Raw genomic sequence first — 21,782 nt, forward strand, 5'->3', positions numbered from 1 at the left:
AAGGTAACTTTTTTCAAACCCTTAACAGTATCTTTCATATATCCATTCATATATAATAAGACAAATATTTTTCTTGAGATGATCTTTTTAAGATGTCCCAAAGATGATTTAAGATGTTTAGGGAATAGCAGATGCATGCCACGTTAACTTAGTCACTTGGAACACTATTTTGAGCATTTGCCGATTCATTCATACATCCTTTTACAAGGCTTTTTTTTGCGTAAAAAGGCACCCTGGGCCCTCTTTGATTCACAGAATCATTTACAATTTTATAACTCTTAAATGGGGTTCTATAAAGCTTTTTTGGGTATTTTGAGTCGCGTCTTCAATCATTGTTTGGTACCATCTCCCGACCATTGTATCCCACTATGTAGGACTGAACATTACGTCTTTCCTGCTCTTGCCTTGCTATTAGTATTGCCTATGCTCTTTGTAGATCATGCAAATATAAAGGGCCCCAAGAATACTTATGGATAGTATATTACTAATTTATAAATATCTTAGCATTATTGTGGATAAATCTGTGAAGTTAGAGAATGTTTATTCCAATGTGTCACTTTCTTTTCGAAATAAATAATTTAAAATTTTACATGGTTTTGCATAAATTTTAAACTGATTTTTTTATGAAATCTGCAATAGTCATGATACAAATATGCATCGGTAATAATGCCGACCTAATTAAGTTCGAGCATCCAATGTTTATACATGTATGCTAAGAATATTATCGAATAATTATGGAGGTTTATATAGAGAAATATAGTGGAGCCCTATCTCTGACTCGAATATTGTGGTGTCACATTAATTTTTTAGAAACGAATTTTTTGTGTTACTATATTTGACTCCTTTTATTAGAAAGAATGCCTAATTTAAAACCACCTATCGCCTCCAGACATACCAATTTCAAATCATGGATATTTAGTGTTAAGGATAACACAAAACTTAAATTTGTAAGAACTAAGATTAATTATAACTATAGATAAACAAGGCACAACTTAACATGCACGGACCCATGTGTTCATGCTACGAAATTTCAGCTCTGTTAATTATAAGGGTTAATTATCCTTTTTTGCCCTCAGTGGTGTCCATGTGCTCAGTTTTGCCCTCAGATGCGAATTGTCCTCAGTTTTGCCCCTAGTCCGAGCACAGCAACTACGACGAGGCCAAACGGCCATATTTGAGTCTATTCCGTCCGCCGGCGTTAGTGGTTGTGGGTCCGGAGCTTACACGTGGGACCGCGTGGACGTGGGTCCGGAGCTGACATGTAGGCCCGTGCAACTAAATCCCCAAATCATTCTAGCTCACACCCATCCGCCCGGCCGGCTGTCCTGCGCCGCCGCCGCCACCTGCGCCGCGGCCAGCACCTGCCCCGCCACCAGCTGCACGGCCTGCTCCGCCGCTACCTCCCTGCGCCTACACTCCACGGCTACCTGTGACGCCCACCACCTTCCTGCGACGCCACGGGTGGGGCGCCCGCCACCTGCTCGATCCGCGGCGCGGCCTCCTTCCATGCGCCCGGCCGGAGCGCTCAAAGGTGGGGGGCTGCTGGAGCTATTTGAACTAGGAGGAAGAACCCTAGGGCGAAATGGTGAGCAGCGGCGACCCCGGAGTATTTGGCGAGGCAGGCATCGGGCCGGAGATCCGCCGCGTCCACGACTGGGTTCCCGAGGGGTTAGTCTCGCCTCTTGTTTAGATTGAGCTTAGTTGTGCATTTGAACACTCGATTCGAGTAGGTTTGCCCAATTAGTGTGTTGATTGCGTCTCTGTTTTTCGCCGGTTAGGATGGAGTTGCGGTTTGCTTTCATGGTGCACATTAGAAGGGACCGGTACATGTTCGATGCAAAGCATAAGAAGAAATACCAAGGAGGTTTTGATTATTGGTTGCCAATGGCTAGTAATTGGAGTTTCAGACAATTTGGGGAGGTAATTTGTAGCCAATATCCTTGGGGTTTGCTTGATGAAGTGGTATACAAATACTATGATGGGGAAAAGAATTGGGTGACAGTTAGTAATGATGAAGAGCTAGCTACCATGTTTGTTAGGCATAAAGAGAAAGATAATTTTCATGTGAGGCTGCAAGTTGATGTGCTTGAGCAGGCATTTGGACCTAGGATGGCGGGTGCAACATCTCGGGGAGAACCAAGTCGTCATAATGGCATCTCTAGCCAGAAAAGTTCAGTTGGTGCACGGCGACGTGGTGGCTCGACAAGTGTGGGCAACAGCAGTAGGGTCCCCCTTGAAGTGGAGCCTGATGGCTACAATTCTGGGGTTGATGAAGAGAAGCTATATTCTGATGTTATTTGGAATTTACGACGGGCACCTCGGACTGAAAACCAAGATGAGGCTCACAATGCAGTCCGTGTGGATGATGACGCGATGGGTGAGGACGAAGACCTTGCAGCTGTTGAATGGGACCCTTTGAACCCTCAAATGGAAGAAGGTACAGTTTTTGCATCCGTGAATGAGTGTAGAAATGCACTTGTGACATACTGCATCAAGGTAGAACGTACTTTCAAAGTTGACAAGAGCGATCAAATACGTTACAGAGTGCACTGTCCGACTGAGGGTTGTCCATGGAGGCTGCTTGCATCTAAAATGCGGAATAGCACTAATGTTCAGGTCAAAGTGAACCCTTTTAAGCACACATGCCAGGAATCAACCCTTAGGAAGGATACAATCAGTAGAGCCAAGTCAAGATGGGTGGCAGAAGAAGTAAAAAAGTGGGTGAAAGAAAACCAGCAAGTGGGTCCAAAGGAATTGCAGAAGAACATCAAAGATAAGTTCAAGATAGATTTACCATACATGAGGTTGTTCAATGGTAAACAACATGCTATGGATTCTATTTATGGTAACTGGCAGGAAAGTTTTCAATTGTTGTATTCATTCAAAGGTGAAGTGGAGAGGACAAGCCCAGGTAGTATTGTAGATATTGATCACCACACCGTGGAGTACACATTCAGGGGAGTGACAAAGACCAAGGAATGCTTTAGAAGGGTTTTTGTCTGCTTTGAGGCTTGTCGCCTGGGTTTTTTGGCAGGCTGCAGGCCTTATTTGGCTATTGATGCCACTTTTCTCACAGGGAGGTTTAAAGGACAGTTAGTAGCAGCTTGTGCAGTTGATGCACATAGTTTTGTATTTCCAGTTGCCTATGGTGTGCTGGAGACAGAGTCTGAGGAGAGTTGGACTTGGTTTTTGCATAATCTCCGTCGGGCTATTGCACATCCCAATGGGTTGGTCATTCATACAGATGCCTGCAAAGGTTTAGAAGTGGTCGTGGACAATGTGTTCCCTGGAGTAGAGCATAGGGAATGCATGCGTCACCTTGCTGCAAATTTCATGAAGAAATTCAAAGGAAAGGTGTATACCGATAATTTATGGCCAGCATCTTTGACATGCAGTGTGAAGAAGCACAACTACCACTTGAGGCGGTTATACATGAATCCCAAAGTGAAAGAATACTTGGAAACACACCACTCCAAGTTATGGGCCAGAAGCCAATTCAGTGAAGTGAGCAAAGTTGACTATGTGCACAATAATCTAGCAGAGTCTTTCAACTCAACGATCCGGAAACTAAAGGGTCATTATGTGGTGGATTTGCTTGACAGGATAAGGATAGAATACATCAGAAATTTCATTATCATGCAGGAATAACCGAGGCAAAATTCATGGGCCACATTATCATCCCTGCCGTGATGAATGAACTGAAGCAGAAGACAACAGGCTTGGAAATGAACATGACGCTTTGCTCGGGTACCACAGCAGAGATATCATATTTGGATAAAGAGAAGAGGGAATGGAGATATCCAGTGGATTTAGAAGCTAGAACTTGCAATTGTAGGCAATGGCAGATAACTGGGTTGCCATGCATTCATGCCTTGTTTTTCATCACTTCTCTCCCAGGTCCAGCAGGGAACATACAGCAGTATGTGCATGATTACTACTTTGTTGCAAGGTTCAAAGCCACATATGCTTATGCCTTGCCTGCTATGGAGGGAAAACAACAATGGGACATGGTGGACCCTGGATTCAAGCTTTGCGCTCCAGTTCTGAAGAGAGCAGCAGGTAGACCAAGGAAGAGTCGAATCAGACCTCGCAGCAAAGGAGCTGGACTTGGAGCGAGGAAGCGTAGGTGCACAAGGTGTGGTGGGTCTGGTCATTTTGGTAAGTATTGTGATAACACAGTAGATCCAGCGTTCGGAATACTGTGTATAAACTTCAAATAATACCTATATCCGCAATGATCTCGTCGGCGACTCCTCAACGGGGATCAGCACTGGCTCAGGTTATCGGCGTGCGGCTACTGAAGGGGATCATCGTCGGATCCTGGACATGATCGGCGGCTGGTCCTCAAAGGGATCAACGCCGGATCAGGGGATCGGTGCGCGGCTCCAGAAGGGGATCGTCGCCGGATCCTGAACGTGATCGGCGGCGTCTCCTAAAGCGAATCGTCCGATGGAGGGCGGCGGCTTTGATGTGCGAGGGCGGAGTCGTGCGTGCGAGTGGTTCTCACTCGAGGGCAGGAGACCTCGCTCGTACGTGCGTGCGATTGGGTTTGGTTTTTTTCACTGGTTAATTTTCGTAGGTTTTTTTTTGGGTGCGACGGGAGGTTAGCCCCTGGACTGCGTGGGGGCATCGCGACGAGGTTTTTTTGGTTCGCGGTTGACCACCGTGGCCGGCATGAAAGCTGACGGACCTTAAGGCCGGTGACGGGTCCGCCACTGTTGCACTGTCTCCGAACTTGGTGGAGACGTGGAAGGAGAGCGGTGGCGCCGTGAAGACCTCGGCGTCTGCTGCCGCGACCACGACCATGACCATTGCGTCGGTAAGAAAGTTGCTAACTGTATACATATCCCTAGGTTCAGAAACATTAGATCTAGAAAAATTGTGAACCTGAGTTGTACTTTGTCTGCAACGATGTATGTAGAGCGGTTACTGGTACACTTACCAAGCCAATGATATTGAGAAGCACATTGAGAGATTTTCCCAGAAATCACATACCGTGAAGGGTTCCGATGCGAAGTTGCTCAAAGGGATCGTAAATTCACCGAGTTTTTTACAACATAATGATGTCAAAGCGATGCTATCTCATAACAAACCAAAAAAGGATGCCAATTTAAATGTTATCACACAAGGTTATTTTTCAATGTTATTATCAATATTTTCTTTGTGAAATTGCCTTCTGTATTCAACTAATTTGGCTTATTTTGTTGTCTAAGTTGGCTCACTTTTTTATGATGTCGACAGACTATGTTTGTACCCCTAAAGATATTTCAATCATTGAATCAATCATGTCTGCCCCTAAAAAAACCTTGTTCGTGGACATTGGAGATGCCTTGTTATTAACCGACGATTTGGAATGCCTTTTGAAAGATGATATGTTCTTACACGATGGTGTAAGACTAATTGTATAAACTTTGTAATCAATCATATCTAAATGTTGACTACAAGTGATATGTTCTTACACGATGATGTAAGACCAATTTAACATGTAACTTTTGTAAACTTTTTTAAGAGCCCGTGGCAACGCACGGGCACTCTACTAGTATATCTGGGTGTCAAAAAATTTGGCCTTGAACAAGATTATCTAGATGAATAATAATAATAACTATCAAAAATGGCATGAACATAAATGGCTAGTATTTATGATTGATTTTTGCATCCAGAAAGTGGAAGCAGGGAACATCATCGTACGGCACGGCAGAGAGGAACACGGTTCCATCCTGGAGGAAGGAACCGCGTCCCTCTTGAGCTTGAGCCTCAAGGAAGGAAGGAAGGAAGGAAGGCCACGTGCGGTTTGACAAAACTTAGATGTACACTTATTTGCGAACGGAGGGAGTAATGTAATGGTGTGACAGAGTTGCGGTAACAAGTCGTTGATATGATATAGATATGATGGCTGAACTTGTTCGGGTGGAACAAGATGTTGCTTGCTGGGTTAGGATGGATCGTTGATGGCAAAATAAATAAATATAAAACTAGTAAGTGCCCAAGATGGTTTCTGTTGTGCTGCTGTTGCTTGCAAAAAAGGCAAGTGCCCGTGCATTGCACCAGTACATACATATTCTGCCGGCTCAACACTAATTGTGCGGGGTCCCCGCTTGATTACCTACCCCAATTTATGCCTTCCCGTTAATTTATTGTATTACTCTACCATGCTTATCAAAGAAGAAATTGATCGCCGCACGGGAATTTATTGTGTTGCCAAAGAAAATATTGATCTGATCACCAAAAATGAACCTTGCTTTTCTTTTAAGTAGTATATAGATATAGATAATGCCATTCTTTGGTTGAAGAAGGCTGCACTTTCTTAAGTCTTGAGCTTTCACCCCGTCAAAAATAAAAAAAGTCTTGAGCTTTCACGCCCAGGTCTCCTCCAACGGCCTGCCTGCTTTTCTCCTCGTCGGGATTAAAAAATGCTTCCTGATTTTGAAAAAAAATATGTTCGCGAATCAATAAATGTTCATGATTACGAAAAAGGTTTCGCGTATTCTAAATCATGTTCACAAATTCAAAAAAAACATGATTTCTTAAAAATGTTCACAAAAATCAAATAAATGTTTGTAAATTATATAAAAAAAGAATTCACTGATTTAAAAAAAGTTCATGCGTTTCATAAAAAAATCAGCAAAACAAAAAAAATGTTCGTGAATTTCCAAAATTGTTCACAATTTTCATAAAATGTTTGCCGATTTACAAATTTTTCCTGAGCTTCAAAATTGTTCATAAATTAAAAATATATATTCATGAATTTATAAAAAAAAATCATGAATTCATAAAATGTTCACAATTTAGAAAATTGTTTGCAAATCTGACAAAAATGTTAATGAGTTCGAAAAATGTTCGTAAAGTTGTAAAAATATTTACGAATTTGAAAAATCTCGTGATTTCAAAAAATATTCACGAAATTCGAAAAAATGTTCATGTATTTAAAAAATATTAACAAACTTGAAATATGTTCACAAAAAATGAAAAAGAAAAACAATAAAAATAAAATAAAAAGAAGCATAAGAGGGAAAACTTAATAAAAATAAAGAAAAAAAGGATCGCCTGACTATAACAGATTTTTTTAGGGAAATCATGATCTCTTTATTGCATGATAATTTGTGAGCCTCCATATTGGACATCCTGCATTCATGAATAATCCGCTCCACATCTCTTTGAACTCCTTACGACGGATGTTGATCTCATATATAATCTGGTTATAGATACTTTTACTTCCTCCATTAATCTGTTTAACTAACGCTTCTGCGTCCCATGCAATAACTAATAAGCCTTCGAAGGTTCAGATCGGCTGCGAAGGAAAGACCCTCCAAACATGCCATTGCTTCACGCGTTCCGGGGTCATCACAGCTGTCAATGATGTGCGCGGACGAGCCAAGGTAAACTCCTTGGTTTCTCGGCACACGGTGGGGGCTGCACCCTTGCAACTGTTCTTAGCTATTCCTCCTTCTATGCATTTTGAGATAATAAAAGCGCCCTTTATCGAAAAAGCTATTCCTCCATCTACATTAATTTTGACCATACCTTCCATTGGAGGGATCCACTCTGGCACCTGCATTGACCGTGGTATAGTTGTACCGCTTCTGTCAAGCGTCTGCCATGATGTGCGGTCTGAAACTATGAATTGCCTCCGGGCTCTCGAAGATCGAGTCATGGATTCTTTTCTGCTTTGCGCTCCAAATTGCTCACAAAGAAATGATGAGCTTTGTAAATTCTGCATGTGGCAGCGTTTCAAGCATGTGAAATAGCCATTCCTCTGCTTTTGAGCATGCTGTCATGCTCATATATGCTCCGTAAGTGTGTCGTTGACAAGTGCCCACACACATCTTGTCATAGTGCAGTCGAGTAATGAGTGTCGCCATGTGTCGTTCTCTGCACCACATAGTTCACACCTTGCTGAAGTAGCCATCTTCCGGTGGTGCAGCACTGCTCCTGACGGCATGGATCGCTGGGCTAGCCGCCACACAAATACACGGATTTTTGACGGAACTTTGATCTTCCATAAGGTTGTCCACGCCTTCTCTGAGCGGCTTGAGCTTAAACTTGGCCTACCTTCTAGCCAATCCTCTCACACTTTTTTCATTGTAACCAACATATGGTAACATGATCTTATCGAAATTACTCCTGTTTTCTCGTGATGCCATGCCCAAAAATTCTCCTATTGAACCGAACTGATGGGAATGCGTAGTATCGCTTCAACGTCCATGGGAAGGAAGTGCATGGCGAGCTCTGTCCTGACCCGCCATCCCGATGTTGCATCAATTAACTCAAACACGAACTCGGGTGGGGAACTGGAGTCAAGCATTCCGTACGCGGGATCCAATTCTGTCGCCATACATATGTGGAGGCCCAACTTGAGTATGTCTCGGCCCTCCACCAGTGCCCGCCAGATTTGGGAGGGCGAAGATCCAAGGTTAGTCTACAAAATGTCTGTTTTCGGGAAGTACACAGACTTAAGAATATTTGAAAGTGTTATTTTCACAGCCCCCCTTATATTATTTGGACACCCCTTACTGAAGTGAATTGAGCTATGAGGTAAATACACTAGAAGTCTTAGAACTTGCGTGCGACGGTCAGTTTGGTGCATAAACTTGTAAAATACATGTTTCTGGTCATCTAACTTGTGCGGGCGTGTAAATACGGTCACATTTTCCGTACGCAGGTGTATTCGCTGCCTACATGGCACACCAATGGCCGGCGTTTTTTCAATAAACACCCTCATTCTTTTTACTTTTTATAAAAGCAATCCAACAATAGTTGCCCGCTGGGTCCGACCGTCAGTGTACGTTGTAAATATATTGGGCCCATTGTCAGTGGCTAGTGCACGTGATGATTTTTCCGGAAACACGCTCGTTCTTTTTGCAAAAGCACTCCAACAATAATTGTCCGCTGGGTGCCTGGGTCCTACGGTTAGTGTAAGTTGTAAATATATTGAGCTGGAAAAAATGGGACGAGCGAGTTCTAACCAAGGACCAATTGGAATGGAGCTAGCGACCTATCCACCGCAATTGATCGTACTTGGTATTTCATTTGGACTACTAAGGTATATCACCTCTAAAATAAAAGGTGCACATTCTGAATATATTTTCATTTCTCTAGATTTTCAAATTTAAAATTATTCGGATTGAAACAATTTTTCTGATAATTTGTTCGAAAAATAATTAGGTACATTCATTCTGCACTATATATTCTTTTGTCTAGCTATATTTCTTTTCGTTGATTTCTTTGAAAGAAATTTCCGTACATTCATTGTTAACTATGTTTTTTTTATATAGATTATTCAAATTCAAATAAAAATTAGTTGATTTGTCCCCCAAAAAATATGTACATTCATTCTGACCCATATTTTCTTTTATCTAGATTTTCAAATTTAAAATTATTTGAATTCAAACAAAATTTTGCTGATTTGCCCCCAAAAAATATGTACATTCATTGGGCACTAGATTTACTTTTATCTTATTTTCAAATTTTAAATTATTTGAATTCAAACAAAAAATTAGATGATTTGTCCAAAAAAAAAGATGTACATTCTTCTTCACATATGATTTCTTTCAGCTAGATTTTTGAATTCATAATAAATTACGTTTATTTGTATGAAAGAAATTTATGTATATTCATTATGAACTTTATTTTATTTTATCTAGATTATTCAAATTCAATCAAAAAATTAGTTGTTTTGTCCGAAAATTTACATACATTCATTTTCACCTATGATTTCTTTAATATAGATTTTGAAATTTAAAATTATTTGAATTAAAAAATTACATTCATTTTGCACTATATTTTGTTTTATCTACATTTTTAATTTAAAATTACTCGAATTCATACAAAATGTTTGTTGGTTTGTGCAAAAAATATGTACACTCATTCTGCACTATATTTTGTTTTATCTACATTTTTAATTTAAAATTACTCGAATTCATACAAAATGTTTGTTGGTTTGTGCAAAAAATACGTACACTCATTCTGCACTATACTTTGTTTTATCTACATTTTTAAATTAACATTACTCGAATTCATACAAAATGTTTGTTGGTTTGTCCAAAAAATATGTACACTCAGTCTGCACTATATTTCCTATCTAGATTTTTAAATTTAAAATTACTTGAATTCAAACAAAATCTAGTTGATTTGTCCAAAAAGTTTATCGAGAATATAAGTAATTTTCTTAAATAGAAAGAAATAATACATAAGAGAAATTGTGTTTATCTATTTAAATGTCAATGTGGCCAGATGGTTGGCGCTCGCACACGTGGCGAGCTTATGTGGTCATAGGTTAGAACCGGTGCTTTGCCCTTTTCTCGTTTGGTTTCTACTTTAACTCGTACGGTTTATCTTATATAAAGCTAATTGTGCTCTATAAACGTCAATAGTAAGGAGGTCAAATGCCTATCTAAGTTAGCGGGGCGTGTGTTTAAATCCTGCTGCTGCTCTAGCACTTTTCATTTTATTTGAGGATTTTGTGCATAAATAAATAAAATGCAAGGGTGCTTTTTGAAAAATAACAGTGCACGCGGATTACCCATTGCCTCATCCCCTGATAGTGGGGCCCTGCCATGTTTTTTTTTGCGTGCACATGATACGGTAGAAAGCACCGTATATGAATGGAAAGACAAGTTAGATGACCAAAAGCACGTATTTTACAAATTTATGCATCAAACTGACCGTCGCGTGAAAGTTCTATGACTCGCGGTGTATTTACCTCTTGAGCTATTTGCCAAAGTAACCCGTTGACCTGATGCCTAACAATAAGCATCCGGAACTTGTCTGATCTTTGCCGTACAGGCCTTTGCAAAAAGCAAGCTGTCGTGTACAAATAAGAGATGATTGATCCAGAATTTCGGTCCCCATTAATAATAAGAAAAAAGTAGCGAGAAAGATAGTATAGTTGAAGGTTAGACGGGCCGGGCCCTCTAGTCTAGTCTAGAGAGAAGAAAGGGCCGATGATGATGATGATGCTGGCTATACGTTAGACCCAATACGCGAGATCGTGGCCCAGTAGGCGCGACCGTTACCGGTTTGGCTTTGGCAGGCAGTTTCAACTAATTCCCCATTTTTTTGTCTCAAAAAAAAAAACTAATTCCCCATTTCCTCTCCCCTCCCACCCCCAACCCCGATCGATCGATCGACCCAGACCGCCCGCCTAGGGTTTCCACCGCCGCCGTCCCGTCCGCCGCCAGCCCGCCGCTCCGCCGTCCCCATCCCCACGTCCGTCGCCTCGTCGCCCTCGCCTCTCCGCCCCAACCAAGGTGCTCCCTCCCTCCCTCCGCGCCCACCCCAACCAAGCTTCTCCTCTCCCCGCCCCGCCCCGCCCCAAGGCTGCTCTACAATTCCTCCCTTCCATCTGCTAGCTAGGTCTAGGTCTAGGTCGAGCTGCCACCCGACCGGACCCGACCCGACCCGACCCCAGTACGTAGTGGTGAAGGAAATGGGGTACCTCGTGCTAGGGATTCTGTGATTATCTTCTGCTAGGGATTGTTTATTAGATGCAAATCTCTCACCGTATTCACTGAATTCCCTTCCTTCATGGCAACGCAAAATTGACTTTACTTCCATTTGACTGCACTGCATCCATGATATCATCTCTTCTGTTTGTTACTGTCGCCTGGAGTAGAGTAGATGCAGCATATTATCCAGCGGCAGGACCAGGGCAGGTAGTGATGAATCTATGTACCCTTTCCTTTGTATAAGCAACACCTCACCTGACATGGCATGGGACTAGTGTCTGTCTACCACTATGCTGCTGGCTGCTAAGGTTTGGCTTCTTTCTAATAAAACCCTGAACCAGAGCTCAAGAAGATATGCCCCATGGTCACAGCCATGAAGCGACAGTCTGTATGCTCTTAACTGTACGCTGTTTGCAGTCACCATCTTCTCTTCTGCGATACACTCCTCAACCACTCGGTCCTGGATACTTATTCACCTTGTGTTTTGTTTTCAAACTCAAGCACTTGGCAGCAGCTAAAGTTCAGATATGTACGTGTCCTGTCCTGCGTGCCTCCTAGGACGGCTGCATTTCCTCAATGCTGAAATCTGCACATTTTTGTATGCTGTCCTGACTAGCTCGTTTGTTTACGTTGGATTGGAAGGGTGCCTCAGATGCAAACTTTTTATTACCAAGTTAAATTATTACGCACATTTTTTCTTTTTTGAGGTTTTTTAATTTACAAGTAACTAATGGATGTGTCTGTTTCTGTTTCAGATTGGCGGCTATCACCGGTTCATGCATTTTTGGTGGACAATCTTCAGTTGAACCTGAGTGTTGACTCGCTCTTCCGTTGCCAACGATGTCCGGCTTGCTCAATGTACTTGCTTATCCAATTCAAATCTTGTAACTGGAGGACTACCATGCATTCACTATATATATACGCTTTCCAATTCTGTCTGTCTACTAGGTTTTGTTATTACTTGTCTTGATGATAACTTGATGCTTTCTTCCCTTGGCAGTCAAATCTTAACACTTCCACATCGAACCTTCCAGACTCATCCGGACGGCCATTCACAACATCCTTTTCTGGCCAATCTGGATCAGTTCAAGGTTTCCATCACTCTGGTGAGCATACGATTCATACACTAGCTCGGTTAGTGCATTGACCTAGTGCGCCATCCACTGAGTACACCTTCTTAACTCTTGTCATTTTCTGCATTTTTCAGGTCTGCACAACATTCATGGAAATTACAGTCTTCCAAATATGCCCGGATCACTTGCACAAAGGAATGCTGCGATGAGTGGCCTTCCATCCTCCGGTGTTCAACAGCCTGGAGGGAGCATTTCTGGGAGATTTGCTTCAAACAACCTCCCTGTTGCCATGTCTCAGGTTCGAATGCCCCACCTTTGTGGAGGTTTGCAGCATTATTATTCATATACTTTGAAACATCATGAACATGCATGTTAATGGGTTTGCAATCTAATCAACAATTTTGTTGGCTTAATTATGACATACTCTTCTTGCTGTGGTTTCATGTGGAGGATGATGATTTTTACTGTCTTACTGTGGTTTCTTTTGCAGATTCCTCATGCACATTCAGGTGTCAGTGGTAGAGGAATGAATGTTGGTGGAGGTCAAGCATTCAGCAGTGGAATGAACATGGGTGGGACCATTCAAGGTTTGTCCTCAAACTTGGGCACCAGTGGTAATCGAAATTCTGTCCCTGGCAATCCAGCTTTAGGAAACCTGGGTCCACGTATTACAAGCTCCGCGGGAAACATTGTGGGTGGAAGTAACATTGGAAGAAATATAAGCTCTGGTGGATTGTCGGTGCCGAGTATCTCATCACGCATCGATTTTAGTGGCAATGCTGCAAGTGGAAGACTAAATGTGCAAGGATCCAACAGGATGATGAATGGCCTTATTCCGCAAGGTAGTTTACCTAACCGTAGGTTGATTTTTTTACTCCATAGATTTATGTTAAGCTTCATGTTTTAGCTTGAAATACTATTTTTAAGCATGTTTAACCATTGCTATGTTAATGCTCTGTTCCTTGACTTCTTAAGAAAAAAAGTTGGGTATATGAAATAAATGTTTAACATCCCGTATGATATAGGTTTCACTGGACCTTCTTTTTGGAAAACACAGTAGGTAGCGTTAATGTTCATGCTTCATAAATTATGAACCATGTGATGCTATAGTGTATTGCAGACTTAAATTTTGGAAGTGACACTATCTGGGGAAATAGGCATTTTGTTACCTCTGTACAATGGGAGCCAACTTTTAGAATTTAGAATTTTACCTTAAATATTGAAGTCCAACATTGTTGGAATTCCTGTCATCGCTATTCTTTCTTTTGCAGGGATATGTTGGCTGTTGGAAACTTTTTAATAATTAGACATAGAATCTTGTAAACAAAGGCACACATATTAAAATAAATAGAAATCAATGCTATTTTCTTAGTATTATTTGAGAATATCCATTCTATAGTTGGTTATTGCATAGTATATCTGTTCTTGCTTTTTTAGTGACTGTTACTGTACCTATTTCTTAATGTTGTTCTATTCTGTGATATTACCAATTTAAATTTATGATAGTAGCTGGGTTATGATAAAATCTTGTTTATATTTTATACAACCGTGATAGTCTCATGAGGGTGAATGATAAAAAAGCATACAGTGTGTTATTTTCTTTTGTTGAACTGCGTGTTCTCATCCAGCTTGTTCTTTTTTCTATCTCTTAACACCAGGATCGTCGCAACTGATGAATATGATTGGAAGTTCATACCCAACGTCTGGTGCTTCATTGTCCCAGAACCAAATGCAACCAGGAAATAGTTCTCTGGGTTCTATGGGGATGCTACATGACGCCAGTGACAGCGCTCCATTCGACATCAATGATTTCCCCCAATTGACTGGTCGACCTAATTCAGCTGGTGGTCCACAGGGACAATATGGTAAAATTGCTGGAAAACCGTAAATATTTCTCCTATTTTTGGAGGATTCTTTGCCAATCTCTCTTAATTGCAGGATCACTACGGAAGCAAGGAGTTGGTGTTAACTCCATTGTTCAACAAAACCAGGAGTTCAGTATTCAGAACGAAGATTTCCCCGCTTTGCCAGGATTTAAAGGTTGTTACAGTTGAACTAATTCTAGAACCTATCTGTTGATTCAGTGAGATTGTTCTCATTATGTTTTCGGTGTAGTGGAGCATGATTATTTAGTTGTGTTACTTTGTGATCTTGAAGTTCTAATATCGGCATGCCTGTTATTATACAGCCCTGCTACTCTGTACTTATTGAACCTCAGTATTTGAACAGCTTAGTTACCAACATAATTACTCCGTCATAAAATGTTCTATCTGTGATAAAGCCCATTGGTTTTTTAGTCCTGTAGTATGAATGCCGTGATCTTCTCCTCAAGTCAACGAATGCTTACTACCTTTCTATATGCTTGAAAGGTATTGTTGTGTTCTCTACTTCTCTTGACACCTTGCACTGACCTAACTAGAAGGTGCAGCGACCGTTGCAGCAAAATTTATGGCACACCATTTTTGTGAATATAATCATAAAGAGATGTGAGAAGACGAGGATGCAAAGATTTCATGATAGGGCCAGCGGGGGCAAACCCCATGCAGCTGACGTGGCCTCACGGGAATGCAGAAAAATATCATGTGATGCTCTAACTGAAATTACCATGAATCATCATTAGAATATATGGTGGCCACCTAGGAAAAATGCGCGAAACGACATTTGGATAAAAGGGTCTCTCTGCAACATGCCTACGTGCGTCGCAATTCAGATGCCTATAAGTAATAAGTACCCCTAATTTTTGCGAGAAATGGAAGTATGAACTATTTGTGACATATGCAGGACAATGTTAATACATGATATGGGTATAGAGCTCTTAGTTAGTTACCTTAGGGGAAGATAATCAATTTGTCTTTCCTGCGAGAACTCGTATAGAGAATTTATTGTAAGCTTCTCATATCATGACTTATGGTTATAGATGGAAGGGCATCGTAAACCCTTCGTGTTTTCCATTGGTCCAAATCTTCATATAAAACATGAGCTAAATATTACTCCCTCTGTCCCACAATATATGACATTTTTAGAAGCTAACAGTAGGTATGATTTGAGGCATAGCAGCTAAGCCATTGGGAGGTGGTTAAGCCAATTTAATTCTGTTGCTTACTATGGTTATAATTCATTTAATCTTACTTTGGCAGTAAGTTAACTATGAGCCTCATGATCTACCACCGCGTGGACCAATGTGGATCAAAATTACATCCTGAAAATTAATTAGCTGCAGCATTTTACAGAGATTTCTGCCGAAGTTACCAATTTGGCCATCCATGCGCATACGTTGAGTCGTCAACTTTGTAAAGTGTCTCAGACAATTTGTATTCTTGTACCCGCTTCAGGGCATCAAGACAGCCATACGGATGAATACAAATAGTTGCACTTGCGTCTTTAGGCCCAAATGTAACTATACCGTCTTTTATTTTTAATAGTATTATGATTACAGTTTAGGCCGACGAACCATCTTCCTACTAAATGTAGTTTGTCGTTTTTCTGGTCAACTCTGGTGTCATTCTCCTTTAATGGTGCCACGTGTTCTGCATGGTTTTAATCTTTCAATTTTTGGACCTATTATTTCCACGTGCGACATGCTCAAGCTTTAATGCTTTATAAATGTGCACGGAATAAAATAAGACCTTTGTAGCATTTCTTGAGGCTTTCAAATTCTTTCCTAAAGTATATCTTTTGGTTGATCATTGCGCTACCTTAATACATTCCTCTTTTACTCCATTTTCGGTGAGTTATACAGAATACTGACAGTTTGAATTATCAGGTGGCAGTTCAGATTATCCTATGGAGTTACATCACAAGGAACAACTTCACGAGAATGTACCTGTAATGCAAGCACAGCAATATCCTGTGGGTTCATGTCTCTGAACTTTGAATCCTTGTTTCTCCCGCTGAGCATTTATTTTGACATGTTATGAACACGTACGCAGATGTCAAGGTCAGTTGGGTTTAATTTGGGAAGTAGCTATCAACCAAATCGTCAGCAACATCAGCAGGGTGCTGCTAATTCAGTAAGTTATATTGGAAATCCATTCCTTGAAGCGATCATCAGACATTCAACATCTCCCTCATTGTCGTCATGGTTCTGACATATTTTCTATTTTGACAATTCTTCATCTAAATAAAACTATAATGCATCATGATCAGGTTTACTGCTCATATTTATTTACCCGTAAATACATACGCAGAGTAATAATCCTCATTATGTTTTGTCAGATTCAGAGCGGTGGGCCCCAAAATATTGGACTAAGACCACTAAACTCTCAGAGTCAAACCTCTAGTTTGGGATCATACGAGCAACTGCTCCAGCAATACCAGCAGCCGCAGACTCAGAGTCCTTTCAGGTTGCAGCAGATGTCTTCTTCAGCTGCACAGACATATGCGGATCATGGTCTAAAGCCCATTCTGGGAGGCCGAACCCCACCTGATCCATACGGCTTGTTAGGATTGCTGGGAGTTATAAGGATGAATGATCCTGATTTGTCATCTCTTGCTTTGGGAATAGATTTGACAACCTTGGGTTTGAATTTGAATTCACCAGACAATCTGTACAAGACATTTGGCTCTCCATTTTCAAATGAACCAGCAAAAGGAGAACCCGAATATACTACTCCAGCTTGTTATGTGGCTGAGCAACCCCCAGCACTACAGGTAAGCTCCCGCCAATTACTACTGTTGCCCATTTCTGTCTAATGGGATCGATGTTTTAAACCAATTAATTTTCGAGAAAGGCCCAGAATCTTTCTTTGATGCAGCCGGTTCATTTGATGATAAATATATTATAACAAGTTCTGTCTTGCTGCGTGCAGCCTATGCATTTTCAGAAGTTTCAGACACTCATACTGTTATACATATTCTACAGGTACTTTTGCTAGTTGAATGTATTATTGGCTTCGGCCATTAGTTTTGGTAAAATTTAAGGTTTTATCTTTTGTCTTCTGTTTTCAGCATGCCGAAGGATGAAGCTCAAATATGTGCTGCCAATGAACTGTGAGTACATGGGTTCACTGCTTATCTCATTTAAATATCTTGTTGTCAGATGTAATAATTGGATCATCATGCATGCACTTTTTAATGTTCTTAATCTTTTACCAAGAAATATGATCTTTTTGTGCTAACATTTGATAAGGGAACATACTGCTATGTCCCGATCAATTTTCTAATGCTAAAGAATGTTTAACTTGTAACCTGTCAGATACGCCCATTGACTGTCATGGATCTATAACAAAAATTTAAGTAGCCTTGTGGATTTATATCTTCCTGGTGAATACTGTAACTTGGCAACATTTTAATGTATTCATGATCCGCTTAGCTACCTCAAGCTGCGCGAATGTTCCATTTTCATTTTCCTGGTTTTCTCTATCAAATATCAGCATTTTCTATTATTTTTTTTGCTAAGTTGCACAGTTTGTGTTTAGCATTGCTATGCATCCTTCAAACTTCCTTGTAGGCTATCCGTTTTTGCTATCACATGTCTTCCCTAAAAATATGGCAATAATATCTTACTTATCTTAACCCTTGCCCACGACCTAGTTTAACACATCACAACTGAGCAGAGCTTGAGCAAGTAAATTTTGTATGATATGTAATGCATGTGTACTGTTTTCATCAGATATAATCGTGGATGGTATTACCATAAAGAAGCACGGCAATGGTTCACAAGAATTACTAACATGGAGCCTCTTGTCAAAACTCCTACATATGAACGGGGGTCTTATGCCTTCTTTGATCAAGGCAATTGGGAGACAGTCCGTAAGGTACTTGCATCCGTCTGGTGAATGATTATCCAGCATCTCTACGCGCACACTTGTTGCATTGCATATGATGATAGTTGAGCATGTGTGTTGATTTGCTGCAGGATAACTTTGTTCTCCATTATGAGCTAGTAGAGAAAAGGCCAAGTCTCCCTTCCGTATCCCAAATTGTTAGGTGAAAATTTTCTGGGTAAGGTCTTCCTTCCTGGCTACAAATATATTTTAGTTCTTGTTTCTGTGTATAGAGCAAACATCTCACTGTTGTATGCAATGCAATATAAATTTTTTTCAGGTACCTCCTGACTCTAGCTTTCTTGTACATGAATAGGGAGCTTTCTTTACAAACATAGTGAAGCGACATTGCCCTAATTTGTCAAGGTAGATACTCTCTTCTGCAGTGAAAGACTTGTATTAATGTCGGTTGAACAGCACTTTGGGTTATTTATGTAGGCAACTACTTATTAGGTAGGAAGAAATATTCCATGTGGCCATTGTAGGAAAGAAAATGCCTCTATCTAATTAAATATAAAAGAAGAGGGCACCTGCGGAGGCGGGGCCTCGAACGCGGGTGGGCAAGCACTCGACTCATGCTGCTAGCCAAGGGAGCAACTGTTGTGCTTGGTTCTCATTAGGAAAGAAAATATGTTAACGTTGCAGTAGCGGTAATCCACTTCTGAGGCCAGGGTCAGCTGCACCCGTCCTGACGAAAAAAATCAAAACAAATACTAGAAAAATTCAAACGGCTTTCTTTTGAGAAAAAGAACTGGGTACCGTATTTTGCAGTGAAATGTGTATATAAATGTAGTTTAAACAGCACTTGTGGTTGTCGTTGGGAAAGATAGTATGTTAACGTAGTAGTTTCTGTTTGCTGGAAAGTGAGAAGCCTCGAGGGTCCCTGTTGCTTTTATGCATGCACTTGACAATTAATCCCTGATACCCGTGGGTCTTATTTCATTTGGCATGATGTTTCTTTCAAGTATATTATATTCGCCGCTTTGCTAATAATGATAGTACAAAAGTTGAGTTTTCTAGTGTTGAGCGTGGTATCCTATTCGATTCGATTGACTGACTAGGTTGACTTTTGTTGACAGCAGGCCAGGCTATATATATAGTGAATGAATGAGGAAGTATCTTGTGTCAGTCATGTCGATATGCGGAGAGGAGGAGGAGGAGGAGGCTAGAGCAGGAAGTGAAAAAAGGTGGTGTTTGTAATTATAGTTGTTAGGAGGAGGAAAATTGAAGGAAGGATGGATGGATGGTAGCGTTGGCCGTTAAACTTTACATTTACATTTACATTTACATAGCTGCTGCTTCTTCTTTTACATGTATGTATGTCTCCTACAGTGCTCCTTTACAAAAACAGTTTAGGAGTAGTCGGCCGTGTGCATTGCATTGGCATTGGCATTGCATGGATGGTTTATATTTAAACTCAAATTAACCAAACCAAACAAAAGAAAACAATTGGAGACTCGTTGAGTTATGCATCTGCTGTGTGTGATTCCCAATTTCTCGAAAGAAAAAGAATTGCAGTATGGCACGGCGGTGGTAAAATGTAACGGGTTAGAGGAGCATGGTGCAGCACAAAACTAGTTGTGGTGCTCATCTTGATCTGAGAAGAAGAAGCTTTCCTTGACTCCTTCCAACTCTGATCAACCTGGGAGCTTCGTCCAGAAAATCAATGCCTCCTTTCAAATCCTGGGAGCAAGCAGATCCTCATCACAAATCCATGCCTCCTTTCAAAGCCCCCAGAAAATCAATCGCAAATATGAATCGTCCGTCTCCTTTGGTTATCAAGACCACTCTTCCAATTCCTCGTCTCATTTGGTTATGAAACACTAGACTCTTTTGACCTCAACATTCTCTTGTTTCTTTCCCTCCTTCCCTCCCTAGGTGCCACGAAATCAAACATAACCAACGTGTTGAACACTAGATTCTTTGGACATGAAGATTCTCTCGTTTCTTTCCCTCTGTAGATGCCCACCAAATCAACACAACCAACGTGTTGAACACTAGATTCTTTTGACATGAAATATTCTCACGTTTCTTTCCCTCTGTAGGTTCCACAAAATCAACATAACCAACCTTCTGGAATATGCGGGTAGCTATCTCAAAAACAATCAACAACTTCAAAAAAGCACACAAATCTTTCATGCGATGCGGCTGAATTCCTTGATGGCACCGAGTCCATCAATCCTCCAAGATTCTTACTCATTGTACAAGGAGTAAGGTTGTGTGGGAATCTGCAACAGTGGAGCTCCACCTCCCAAACAGCAGATGCCACATAGCAATAGGCCATTGTATGAGGTGTTGCCGCCGGATGTATGTGGGTTATGTGGCCATCCCCTCTTTGCCAAATTGTCAGCTGATATGGTCTTTTCTTGAATGGTCAGTGGTCAGAGTATATATAGGCGGAAGAAGTAGGTCGGTGTAGTTACGAGGGGCCCACGAGGGTGGGGGGCGCGCCCTCCTGCCTCGTGGCCGCCTCGTTGTGTCTCTGACTTCCACTCCAAGCCTCTTGGATTGTGTTTGTTTCAAGAAAGATCCTCGCGAAGGTTTCGTTCCGTTTGGATTCCGTTTGATATTCCTTTTCTGCAAAACACTGAAATAGGCAAAAAAAAACAGCAACTGGCACTAGGCCTCCGGTTAATAGGTTGGTCCTAAAAATAATATAAAAGAGCATATTAAAGCCCATTAAACATCCAAAACAAATAATATAATAGTATGGAACGATAAAAAATTATAGATACGTTGGAGACTTATAAGCGGACGCATCCGACCTCTCCCCCGAGGAGTGGCTTTCCCGTTATGATTTAGAAGACCAACTCTCCGTCATCTACACCGATGAGGAGGCCTATTGGTGCTTGCGTGGCTCCCAGAAATGGTTCTTGAAGGGTGATACGAACACGGCCTACTTTCAGGCCATTGCGAATGGCCGTCGTAGACGCAACACCATCCCACTCCTCTGGGGTGGCGAGACCCTCCTGCAGTCCCTGGGTGACATTAGGGCCCACGTCGACGGGTTCTATAGGTCCTTGTTCTCCTTCGCTCCTAGGAGCGGACTATCTGTGGCCCTCAATTGCTGGACCGACAACCAGCCAGTTTCTTCCGTGGAGAACGAGGCCCTTACGGCCCCCTTCTCTGAGGGCGAGGTCTGGGCTGCCATTAGAGGCATGAACCCTACCTCGGCCCCTGGTCCGGATGGCCTTCCGGTCAAATTCTTCCAGTCCTTCTGGAATGTGATTAAGCCTGAGATCATGGCCATCTTCCATGAGTTCTACGTTGGGTCCATCGACCTCGGGCGCCTCAACTATGGGATCATTTCACTCATCCCCAAAGTGTCTGGGGCGTCCGACATCCGCCAGTTCCGACCGATCACGGTTATCAACGTGATATTCCGGATTCTGCCTAAAGGGTACGCCAATAGGGTGACCCTGCTCACTGACCACATTACTGCTACCTGTTAAGCATGCGTTGGTTTTCCCTTAAAAAGGAAAGGGTAATGCAGCAAAGTA

The 21,782-nt window shown here is 41.5% G+C and overlaps 2 protein-coding genes and 1 non-coding gene across 6 annotated transcripts; 2 read left to right on the plus strand and 1 right to left on the minus strand.

Annotated features, from left to right (window-relative positions):
- The first annotated feature begins 1,213 nt into the window (after window positions 1-1,213).
- LOC147967256 (uncharacterized) lies at window positions 1,214-3,648 on the plus strand. Its single transcript, XM_087531079.1, has 2 exons — window positions 1,214-1,668; window positions 1,779-3,648. Exons 1-2 carry the CDS (start codon window positions 1,583-1,585, stop codon window positions 3,646-3,648), a joined length of 1,956 nt encoding a protein of 651 aa, XP_087387205.1. The 5' UTR covers window positions 1,214-1,582.
- Window positions 3,649-11,089: 7,441 nt separating this feature from the next.
- On the plus strand, window positions 11,090-19,754 carry LOC125531310 (putative NOT transcription complex subunit VIP2). Of its 4 annotated transcripts, none has more exons than XM_048695723.2 (16): window positions 11,090-11,246; window positions 12,200-12,302; window positions 12,445-12,550; window positions 12,652-12,815; window positions 13,008-13,359; window positions 14,176-14,382; window positions 14,456-14,557; window positions 16,281-16,366; window positions 16,447-16,527; window positions 16,733-17,167; window positions 17,326-17,378; window positions 17,465-17,506; window positions 18,129-18,273; window positions 18,375-18,460; window positions 18,563-18,648; window positions 19,362-19,754. In XM_048695723.2, the coding sequence occupies exons 2-14, from the start codon at window positions 12,285-12,287 to the stop codon at window positions 18,447-18,449; spliced, it is 1,866 nt and encodes a 621-aa protein (XP_048551680.1). In that variant the 5' UTR covers window positions 11,090-11,246; window positions 12,200-12,284; the 3' UTR covers window positions 18,450-18,460; window positions 18,563-18,648; window positions 19,362-19,754. The 4 variants fall into 4 exon arrangements, with proteins under 4 accessions (XP_048551680.1, XP_048551681.1, XP_048551682.1 ...); XM_048695724.2 differs by having other exon boundaries at window positions 19,365-19,754; XM_048695725.2 differs by having other exon boundaries at window positions 18,599-18,648.
- On the minus strand, window positions 12,473-12,550 carry LOC125531312 (small nucleolar RNA snoR35). Its single transcript, XR_007293154.1, has one exon. It is a non-coding gene; the product is annotated as a small nucleolar RNA snoR35 (small nucleolar RNA).
- Window positions 19,755-21,782: the final 2,028 nt, after the last annotated feature.

This window comes from Triticum urartu, chromosome 6A (genome assembly GCF_056163025.1).
Source record: "Triticum urartu cultivar PI428250 chromosome 6A, HENAU_Tu73, whole genome shotgun sequence".
Taxonomy (NCBI): Eukaryota; Viridiplantae; Streptophyta; class Magnoliopsida; order Poales; family Poaceae; genus Triticum; species Triticum urartu.

What these genes read in the sequence shown, in the direction of transcription:
- LOC147967256 (XM_087531079.1), top strand. Translation starts at nt 1,583, where the DNA reads ATGGTGAGCAGCGGCGACCCCGGAGTATTTGGCGAGGCAGGCATCGGG. An exon ending in CACGACTGGGTTCCCGAGGG is followed by an intron (nt 1,669 to 1,778) that starts GTTAGTCTCGCC and finishes TTCGCCGGTTAG; the next exon opens with GATGGAGTTGCGGTTTGCTT.
- LOC125531310 (XM_048695723.2), top strand. An exon ending in TGGTCCACAGGGACAATATG is followed by an intron (nt 14,383 to 14,455) that starts GTAAAATTGCTG and finishes TCTTAATTGCAG; the next exon opens with GATCACTACGGAAGCAAGGA. An exon ending in AGCAACCCCCAGCACTACAG is followed by an intron (nt 17,168 to 17,325) that starts GTAAGCTCCCGC and finishes TGCTGCGTGCAG; the next exon opens with CCTATGCATTTTCAGAAGTT.